Source organism: Octodon degus, unplaced genomic scaffold (genome assembly GCF_000260255.1).
Source record: "Octodon degus isolate 3935 unplaced genomic scaffold, OctDeg1.0 scaffold00018, whole genome shotgun sequence".
Lineage (NCBI taxonomy): Eukaryota > Metazoa > Chordata > Mammalia > Rodentia > Octodontidae > Octodon > Octodon degus.
In genome coordinates this window covers 20,611,103-20,621,185 of record NW_004524594.1, presented here as the reverse complement: position 1 = coordinate 20,621,185, position 10,083 = coordinate 20,611,103, and the positions used below count along the sequence as shown (strand labels likewise).

General features: G+C 56.7%; 2 protein-coding genes across 5 annotated transcripts in view; both read left to right on the top strand.

Annotated features, from left to right (window-relative positions):
* The window catches only part of Ndufs8 (NADH:ubiquinone oxidoreductase core subunit S8), a 4,290-nt gene extending 4,162 nt beyond the window's left edge, over positions 1 to 128 (top strand). The window contains exon 7 of the mRNA XM_004627335.2: positions 3 to 128. Within this exon, the coding sequence (XP_004627392.1) occupies positions 3 to 69 (67 nt within the window). The 3' untranslated portion in view covers positions 70 to 128. The remainder of the gene's footprint in view (positions 1 to 2) is intronic.
* Positions 129 to 2,835: 2,707 nt separating this feature from the next.
* Positions 2,836 to 10,083, top strand: part of Tcirg1 (T cell immune regulator 1, ATPase H+ transporting V0 subunit a3) — a 10,671-nt gene continuing 3,423 nt past the window's right edge. For 2 of the 4 annotated variants that reach the window (XM_004627132.2, XM_023710771.1), the window contains exons 1-10: positions 2,836 to 3,110; positions 4,697 to 4,817; positions 5,133 to 5,211; positions 5,884 to 6,104; positions 6,184 to 6,272; positions 6,471 to 6,597; positions 6,680 to 6,762; positions 6,920 to 7,013; positions 7,087 to 7,299; positions 7,809 to 7,953. In XM_004627132.2, coding sequence (XP_004627189.1) covers positions 4,701 to 4,817; positions 5,133 to 5,211; positions 5,884 to 6,104; positions 6,184 to 6,272; positions 6,471 to 6,597; positions 6,680 to 6,762; positions 6,920 to 7,013; positions 7,087 to 7,299; positions 7,809 to 7,953 — 1,168 coding nt within the window. In that variant the 5' untranslated portion in view covers positions 2,836 to 3,110; positions 4,697 to 4,700. Of the gene's footprint in view, positions 3,111 to 4,696; positions 4,818 to 5,132; positions 5,287 to 5,883; positions 6,105 to 6,183; positions 6,273 to 6,470; positions 6,598 to 6,679; positions 6,763 to 6,919; positions 7,014 to 7,086; positions 7,300 to 7,808; positions 7,954 to 10,083 lie in introns of all 4 variants that reach the window. The other 2 variants (XM_023710770.1, XM_023710769.1) reach the window with 1 other exon arrangement.

Sequence of the window (10,083 nt, the reverse complement as noted above, 5' to 3'; positions counted from 1 at the left end):
CTGAACAACGGGGACAAGTGGGAGGCTGAGATCGCAGCCAATATCCAGGCCGACTACCTCTACCGGTGATGTGCCCATCTCTGCTCCATGCCCGCAGCCCCTGCTGCCCAATAAAGCTCTGACCCTCACTGCTGTGTCCTGTTGTATGTCCAGGGGTCTAGGGTGGACCTTCCCACTTCCTGAGGCCTGTGGATTTTTGCAGCTGGACCAGGGGCCCCCTGCTGGTCTTGTGTGACCCCATGGACCCATGAGGCCCTGCTTGTGGTTGCCCACAGGTACCATGATGCTGGCCTGCTGCTCCCATAGCCTCCAGTGTGTAAGCAATGGGGCCTGAGGACCAAGACCTTGGAGGTGGAGCCTCCCAAGTCCTCAGGCCAAAGTATAGGAGGAAACTCAGGGCTGAGGGGGAGGGCTCCTTGGATGACAGTCACGAGGGGGTGACACAAAGCCTACTGCCTCTGAGCTGGCCTTGCCTCCAGCCACATCCCTTTCCTCTCAAATTCCCCACACCAGGCTAGGGCTCAGTGTTGGGACTTCCCAGTTTGCAGTCTCAGCATCGCGCTGTGATTCCCTCCAGCTCTGCACTGATGTAATGACCACTGATAGCACCTTGGGCCTGTTGGCTTTTCCTGCCATTCTCAACACGCCAAGTGTCATCCTCATGTCACATAGCATGCAACACGTAATTCAGATCTGGGATACCTCAGGTCTCCTTCCTTTCCAAAAATGCTGTATATAGAACATCCTCCAAGAGGCATCAGGGAAAGAAAGGGGAAGGTGTGCTGTGGATCAGTGGGAGATGCCCAAGTGGCCCTTTCACTCAGGCAGAACTGCAGATCAGACATTCAAGGTGTGCATGGACCTGCCACAAAGAGACAGACCGCCCCTGGGACCACACAGCCTGTGGAACTGGGCACAGGTGAGATGCAACTGAAGGGAAGAACAGCCCACATGTGCCTGCCCTCCCCACTGCTAGTCCTGGTGGCTGCTGCAGACAGAGGAGTTCTTTCCAAAGAGGTGGGTTTAGAAATCCTAAAACATCTCTAACTTATCGTTTCCCAGACAAAACTTACATCCTTGGCATATTGCCTTATTGTGCCTAGATAGATGGGACTTGCATTAAATATGGGGCAGACTGTACCCAGCTGGTAATCTGGCTTTTGCTGATACACCCAAGGCATTTCTGCAGTACAAGTGGAGCCGACACCAGTGTTTTTGTTTTTGGTCTTTCTGAGACAGCCTTTCTATGTAGTTCAGGCTGGCCTTGAACTCACTATGTATCTCAGGCTGGCCTTGAAATAAGAGCTGAAGAGAGCTGAGATTACAAGCATGTGCCACCACCTGTGGTCTGCTTTTGTGACCATGGTCAGGCTTCAATTTCTCGTGCATGCTGAAGAACTGTCCTGGGGCCTTTCTTACTGCTGGTCAGAACAGACCTACAGGGCCCAAACACAAGCCCCTCAGTTTTGTGAGGATGTGACCTTGGTTGTGACTTGGTTTCTAGGCTTCCCTCTGGGGCTCCAACACCTCCTCAGGTCCTTGCACTGTGTCTGTGGCTCAAGGATCACCAGAACTGAGAGCCCCTACCTCCTGCCGGTCCCAGTGGGTACAATTCAGCCTATCCAAAGTGCGGGCAGGTGGACAGTCACGAAGTCATGAGTCTCAGTTTCTAGACAGATACCCGATGAATCTCATGAAACTGAATAGCAACAAAGTCACCAGGGCACCCCCAGTGCAGGTGGCTGAACAGCTAACCCGCTGCGCTCCGGGGAGAATCTCCTAGCACATGCTAGGTGCACTTGTAATGGATCAACTCACATTTTTAGATTATAAATGTCAATCTTGTGTTTTCTGTTGTGCAAAAATGTATACTCACCACTATTCTAAGTTGTTTAGTAACTAGTGGCTGTTTCTTGCTGTTTGCTAGATAAAATTCCTACCTCACCAATTCCTGTAAGCAAAGTTAGCTTACAGAGATGACTTGAAGGAAACTAAATGGGCTTTGACTTTTTGTAACCTCAGACTATGCAAGGTTGCCTTCAGGTACGCAGGTGCAAGATAACCAGAAACTAACACAAAGCCCCAGAAAATTTAGTTTGACTAGTGGTCACAAATATCCTGAAAGCATTGTTTTGTGTCAATGAATTTGTTTACCAAACGGAGTGTGGTTCCATGTTTTAAAACCCCCCTGTTTTCTGGGCAAGGCGCCTTTCCGTCCTCTCCTGCGTGAGAGCTGATAAGGGCCCTGAGATCAGTAATAAACGGCTTTCCAAATTCCAATCTGGCTGATCTGGTTCCTATTCTGAGTGACCCATAACACACTGAGCAGAGGACAGCGAGGCTTGGTCCTCAGTGTCCTGCTGCCGTTGAAGAAAGAGACCTAGAGAGAAACTGCCCCTACCTCACCCCGCAAGGACACAGAGCACTGGGTCTGGCACTCAGCCCCTGTCCTAGGAGCTCAGAGCAGGCGTATGAGCCTGAGGTGAAAGGGGGAGTCCCTGTGGCCGAGGACAGTGCCGGAGAGGGATGAGTCTGGACCCCAGGACCAGCGAGCCCTCCAGGTGGAGGGAGAAGGGGTCCCATCCTCTAAGCTGCAACCGGGCAGCGCGGGGCGCCTCCCCTGTCTTCTGACCGCAGCCGGTCCGTTTCTCCGCTCGGTGTGCTGGCCTCGTTGCCCATTTCCTATTTAAACTTAAGTAAGCCCGGAGAAAGGAAAGAAACCACCTGCAAGGGCTGCCCAGCTCTCCCAGGCGCCCAGGATTCCGGCTGAGGGCGGGGCAAGGCTAGGGGCGGGACGTTTCCGGCTCTCGCCCCGCCCTGGCCCGCCCACCCCGCCGGGAGTGAGCGGCGCGGGCCTGAGGCAAGGGTGCGTTATTTTGTATCTTTCTGATCCGGTGGTTGAGATTTGAGAGCGGAGTGGCTTGGCCCATCGGAGTGAGTGATCAGCGCCGTCCGCGAAGTCCCTGCTCTGCCTGCCACCCACTTGCCCGGCTCCGGGAAGGGGGTTCTGGCACCCCACCCAGCTGGGGCAGTGGAAACAACTCAAGCGGTCACCGCGAGAGTGTCTGGCCGTGCCGCGGGTGGCAGAGGCGACCAGGAAGGAAAGGAGGGTGAGGTCTTAATGCCTGACAATTTCTGAGTCCAGCTTTCCCGGTCCTTTGCTCACAGCCTGCCCTGCTGCATCTTGCCTGGGGGGAGGGGCCAATTCTACAGATAAGGACACTGAGGCCCAAATAGGAAATAGCTAGGCTAGAATGGAGCTGGGTGGTTCCAGAGCCCACCAGCAGGGCGCGGAGAAGAGGCTTGGTGGGCTGGAGGAAGGGGCACAGGGTGCTGGAGTCTGAACTCTAGCCTGGCAGGGGACCCGTGTGCGGGGATTGCCCGCGCTGCAGCCCTGTGTGCGCCTGGCTCATACCTGGCTCGTGCCTGGCTTACCCCCTTACTGGTCCCTCTCCTGGCAGGGCCACTTTAAACCAGCCCTCTCCCAGCCTCTATAGGACCAGGTGAGGTAGTGTGGCTGCTTGAACACTCACTCAAATGGGAAGTGGAGGCTCAGCACGGGCAAGGGGCTTGTCCCATGTCACACAGCCAGGCCCAATGTGGATAGGTCTCCAAGCCCTGCTCAGTGGCCAGAGCCATTTCCTAGGACCGTGGTACCGTCCCCTTTTGCCCTTCGTCTCTGCCCAGGCCTACTCTTTTGCAGGCTGGGGCTGCCCTGGATTCTCTTTTCCCCAGGCCAGGGATGGAGCTGTGGTTTCCTATTCAGAGTTAAGTAAACCAGGCCTACGGAGGAAGTGACCAGCTGGGTTGGCCCAGGCAGCGGCAGGCGGGGCTCCCTGGAGTGAGACTCCCTGATCCAGCCTCTCTACATTGATTTTGGGAGTTCAGAAAACAGAACCATGAGGGGTCCTGAGACTGAAAAGCAGTGGCCTCAGAGCAAGCAGGGGACCCACAGGGCATCCTAGCTTCCAAGCTGGGGCACCCAGTAGAGGCCATCCTGGCTTTGTACCCCCTTCCCCCAGCTTGCATTTGAGCAAGTCCCTTCCCGCCTGCTTCACAGTTTCACTTTCAATGGTTTCGACACCTGGGAGGCTGTCCCCAGCCCCCACTCCAACTGCCACAAGCAGCACCAGCAGCAGGGCACCAGCACCAGCTGTGGCCCAGTGGCGATGGGGGCCCAGAGGAGATGCCCTCCCATCTTCCTTCCCATAGGAAAGTAGGAGGCTCTAGCTGTCCAAGGGCAAGCTCCAGCCCAGCCCGGTGTCAGTTGTCACTGCCTGCTGGCTCTTGTACCCAAGACAAGACTGGAGGTGGTGGTTGCCTGAGGGCCCAGGGATAAATAAGCAGGATCTAGGGTGAAGCTTTAACCTGGAGGGATCACAGCCCCAGAGATGAGCAGAGCCAGTGTCTCTGGACAGGGGTCAGGGCGAGGGGAGTAGCTGAGAGAGGGACCTTGATGCTGGGTTTCAAGTGGAAGGCAGAGGGGTCAGCCAGGCCAACTCTATGCCTATCATACCACTTACTTCCTTTGGATCTCAGCATCCTATTACCCCCTTCCTGGGCCTCAGTTTTACCACCTGTTTAGTGGGGTTGTTAGCAGCACCTTCTGGGATTGTGCTATCAGAGGTGTACATTTTACTTGCTGGCTGGGCCCTATCTGTGGCTTGCCCCTGACACCCCCTAACTCACCCTGCAGGACCATGGGCTCCATGTTTCGTGGCGAGGAGGTGGCCCTGGTCCAGCTCTTCCTTCCCACAGCAGCTGCCTACACCTGTGTGAGCCAGCTGGGTGAGCTGGGCCTCGTGGAGTTCCGAGATGTGAGTCTGCTTGGGATGCTGGGAGGACATCATCCTTGGTGTCACTACCAAGGGGTGACAGTGATCCGGGCTTAGTGGGGACTCTTCCCCTTGACATGTGTCTCCATATACATCACAGCAACCCTGTCATAGGTGCTCTGCTCTTAGGCAGCCTCCTTGGCTTCTGCTCTTGCCCTTTCTGGGTGTGTAGCTTTTGAAGGCTCACAGAATACTCAGCACCTTTTTGGAGGAGGCAGCTAAGACCCAAGGAGACCCAGACCTGGGCCTTGGTGGGAACCTTCTTGGGACACTAACTCCTCCATGTGGCAACCACAGCTCAATGCGTCAGTGAGCGCCTTCCAGAGACGCTTTGTGGTAGATGTCCGGCGCTGTGAGGAGCTGGAGAAGACTTTCAGTGAGTTGACCCTGATGGGCTTCCTGGAAAAACCATCATTGAAGCTCTCTGAAAGGCGTTGCCTGGGTGACCCAGGTGGATGGCAGAGAAGGGAGGTGCTGGCAGGGCCCGGAGCTTCGTACACTGAACACTGGGGGCCACAAGCAGAACAGAGGCAGGGAGTGATGGAGGCCATGGTCTAGAGCTGCATCCCCCAAGTAGTAGCTTCTTCTTGGATCCAGGCAGGGGAGACCCAATCCTGGGCCTCACCCTGACCACCTCTCCTGGGGAGGAGGAGCCTGCAGCTCCCACCCAGCCAGGATACGAAGGGCAGGATTTGCTTTGTGGTTTCTGAGTTGGACGTGCAGCACTAGCGGACCAGGCAGTTCAGCCCTCATTGCAGGCTCAGGAGTGCCAGGGCCAGCCTCCCGGGAGACCTCAGAGAGGCTGTGAGCTTGCGCTGGCAGTGGCTGAGGGATGGGTGGCAGAACAGCAGCTTCAGGGAAGACTTCCAGGATGCAGTTTAGCCTGGGGTTTCCTGGGACTCCCTGACTCCATGAATTCACTAGTAGGTGGGATAGTGGAGTTGGGGGCAGCATTTAGGGTCCTCCAGAGGTGAGCCAGCCTTTGGCTAACAGTGGACATTAGCTGGAGTGGCCCTCCAGGCCCCCTGACCCCACCCTGTACACCTAGCCTTCCTGCAGGAGGAGGTGCGGAGGGCTGGCCTGGCGCTGCCACTGCCTGTGGGGAGGCTGCCTGCACCTCCACCTCGTGACCTGCTGCGCATCCAGGAGGAGACAGATCGCTTGGCACAGGAGCTGCGTGATGTTCGGGGCAACCAGCAGGAGCTACGGGCCCAGCTACACCAGCTACAGCTCCATGAGGCTGTGTTGGGCCAGAGCCATGGCCCCCCAGTATGTGTACACCTGAGGGGGGTTGCCAGCCCCCATTGCTCACGTACAGGTCTCATGGAGTCTGTCTCTTGGCTTCTAGCTGGCAGCTGCCCACACTGATGGCCCTTCCTCAGAGAGAAGTCCCCTGCTGCTGCCCCCTGGGGGGCCACACCAGGACCTGAAGGTCAAGTGAGTGTGGACCTAGTGTTCCTTCCTGTCCCACCCAGTGGATGGTACTGCTCGCAGCTCACCCCCCTGCCTGCTTCCTGAGGCCTTGCCCCTAGGGGTTGTCTGTCTCTGGCCCTGGCCCTGAAGGTGGGGACTGGCTTGGTGGCTGAGGGAAGCATGGGCTGAGAATCCAAGCTCCTCTCCCTCCCCCACCTGTAGCTTCGTGGCAGGTGCTGTGGAGCCCCATAAGGCTGCTGCTCTGGAGCGCCTGCTCTGGAGGGCCTGTCGCGGCTTCCTCATTGCTAGCTTCCAGGAGATGGAACAACAGCTGGAGGACCCTGTGACAGTGAGCCATAGGGGACCCGGGTGGGCGGGGGCAGCCTGGGCAGAGTCAGAGCGCCAAGGTAAACTGAGCCTGGCTTGGGCAGGGTGAGCCTACGAGGTGGATGACCTTCCTCATCTCCTACTGGGGCGAGCAGATTGGACAGAAAATCCGCAAGATCACGGCATGGTGAGCCACCACACACACCAGCAGGCCTACCTGGCTCTGGGCACTTGCTGGCCTCATGTGCCGCAGGCCACTGCCTGTCACCGGCAGCTTGTACTGTCCCTGCTCCTCCTGGGGAGCCCCCTCAGACTGTCCCTCACATTCCTCCGTATCCTAACAGCTTCCATTGCCATATCTTCCCATTCCTGGAACCGGAAGAGGCCCGGCGGGGGGCCCTGCAGCAGCTGCAGCAGCAGAGCCAGGAGCTGCAGGAGGTGGGATCCCACCCAGCCCCCACCCCATCTCCCGCCTGCCTGGCCCCTCCTCACCACCCACACCCACTGGCAGGTCCTGGGGGAGACAGAACGGTTCCTGAGCCAGGTGCTGGGCCGGGTGCAGCAGCTGCTGCCAGCAGGACAGATGCAGATCCGGAAGATGAAGGCTGTGTACTTGGCCCTCAACCAGTGCAGCGTGAGCTCCACGCACAAGTGCCTCATTGCCGAGGCCTGGTGTGCTGTGCTCGACCTGCCCACCCTGCAGCAGGTGCTGCAGGACAGCTCGGTGAGCATGGCCAGGCCTTGCCTGTCCCACTGCCCTCCTCCTGGCTGCATCACACCTCATGGCCCTGCATCTTGCCTTTGCCCTAGTAGGGCCGGGGCTCCCTTTCTCCAAGCCACCTCCTCCAGGAAGTCTACCCAAATGGCCCTGGGCCCTCAGCTCACACTCCTCTGCCTAAGCCCCTGCACTTATAGTCAGTAACCTCCTTCACCTCCGAACTCCAGATGTAGTTTGGAGACCCTGGCCCAGGGTGGGTGCAGGTCTTGGGTTGCCTGTTTCTCAAGCAGTTTGTAGTTTAGGTGATGCCTTTGCCGCTCTTGAGTCCACTGACCTGGGGAGGGTGGGGCTGACCGTCCTGCTTCTCAGAGCCAGGGGCAGCCTGCTCCTGCCCATGCTCACCCGGTTCTCCCAGAGTGAGCCCTGCAGTGCTGCGCATCTCAGCTGGGCCTCGCTGGGGTCCCAGGGCTCCAGGAGGCCCCCAGCCTCAGTTTCTGTCTCTGCCCGGGCCCCAGAGCGAGGCAGGAGTGAGCGCTGTGGCTCACCGCATCCCCTGCCAGGACATGCCCCCGACTCTCATCCGTACCAACCGCTTCACTGCCAGCTTCCAGGGCATCGTGGATGCCTATGGTGTGGGCCGCTACCAGGAGGTCAACCCTGGTGAGAGTCTGCACCCATACCCCTGTGCCCTCCCTGGGGACCCCTGCCTGGGTTGGGGTGGAATGGTCTCTATTGTGGGCCAGCCCACACCCTTAGAAGCACAGTCCCCTCACCATCTGTCAGGGGCTTGGTGTTTGGATTCACAGGTGAGCCAGCTTGGGTTTACACCACATGCTGGCCTCGGCAAGCTGGGGCTCAGGTCTGAGTCTAGCCCACTTGCTTTGATGAGTTTCTTAATTGCTCTGAGCCTGTTTCCTCATCTGTCAGGTGGAAATGATAGTACAGACCCAACGACATGTTGGGAAGGTTGGGATCACGAGAGACATCATGTTTGAGATTGAGTTCATTCTATTTTAGGGGGCTGGGGAGACAGCTCAGTAGAATAAGTGCTTGCCTGGCAAGCACAAGGGCCTGAGTTCAATCCCCTGGTTCCACCAAAAAAAAAAAAAAAAAGGATCAACTCATTCTATTTAGGTTCACTCCAACAAGGGTGTGTGAGTAGTCTGTTACAGGAGATTCCTTGAGGATCAGCCAATCAGGGATGGGCTGCGGGGAGAGTGGGGCTGTGTGAAGAGGTTGGGCCAGTAGCAGTAATCCCAGCCACTCAGGAGGCTGAGGTAGGAGAATTGAGTTCACACTCACCCTGACTGGTTGCTGTTCCCTCTGGCCAGTGTTCTCCTTGGCAGCTGGCTATAGGGTGTCTGATTCCACTAGGTGAATGCTCAGACCCAAGCATCCTGTTGTGTATAGAGGGGCTGGGATCACAGCATGGCCCTGGCTGTAATGACCTCTCCAGAAAGGGCTTGGTCCTGCTCAGTGGGCAAGTCAGGGTGCCCAGGTCCCTGAGGGAGTAGGCAGGAGGTCAGGACAGAGTCTGAGGCTGTGGAGCCCAAGGCTAGGGGCCACCCAGGACTCATCTGTCCCAAGTTCCTCCTCATTGACAGGTGCTAGGAACAGTGCACTGTGGAGGTCCCCACTGTGGACTGTGCTGCGGCAGCTCTCTGGCCATGGCCTGGAGCACCACAGCTGGTGGCTGAGCTCAGCTACAGCCTCACAGTGCTGAAGGCCAGAAGTCCAAGGTCAGACTGTTGGCCGGGTCGGTTCCTACTGAGGGCTGTCAGGGAGACCTGGTCTGGGCCTTTTCCTAGGCTTGTAAGTGGCCCTGTTCTCCATGTGTCTGTGACTGTGTGCGAACGTCCTGTGCTGTAGAGTCACCAGGTATATCAGGGAAGAGCCCATCCAGTAGCCTCATCTTAACCCCCAACCCCTGTAAGGGACACTGTCTCAACAGTAAGTTCACATTCTGAGGGCCTGAATATCAGGACACAAATGTACTTTTTGGGGGGCACAACTCAGCCCAGGCAGGGCATGTATGTGCCTTGGAGTCCTCCTATCTCCCGCGAGGAATTGTTCCATTTTACTTTGGGGAAACAGACCTCAGAGATTAAATGACTACCTTGGCCTTCTGGAATTGGCCGTGTGGCCACCAAGAACAACTCGGAGCTCTCTGTCCTTTCTGAGTTTCTGCTTAGTGCTGAGTTTCAAGATTAATGTTAGTGGTCAGACATGCTACTGACCTGTAGACCCAGGTACTCAAGAGGCAGAGGCAGGCAAATAGCTTGCAGGAGTTTGAGACCAGGGCTGGCAAGATAGCTCAGTAGATTAAGCGCCTGCTTAGCCAAGGACAGGGACTGGGATTCAATCCCCCGCACCACATGCCAAGCCTGCCCTGCCCCCAGATGTGCGGAGCCAGCCACTGAAACCAGGCATGGTGGCGCACACCTGTAATTGAAATGCTGGGGAGGCTGAAAACAGGAGTATCACTACGAGTCTGAGCTGCACAGTGAGACCCTGTACCAAATATATAAAGATAAATACATAAAAGGAGTTTAAGACCAAGCTGGGCAAATAAGACCTGTTTCCAAGATAAATAAGCTGGGTGTAGTGGCTCACACCTATAAGCCCAGCACTGGGGTGGCTGAGGCAGGAAGAGTTGGATCCCAGGCTGGGCAATTTAGTGATTTAGTAAGACCCTGTCTCAAAATTTAAAAAAGTACATTTTTAAAAAGAGGCTGGAGATGGAGCTCAGTGTGAAGGCCCTGGGCTCAATTCTTTTTTTTTTATGTATTT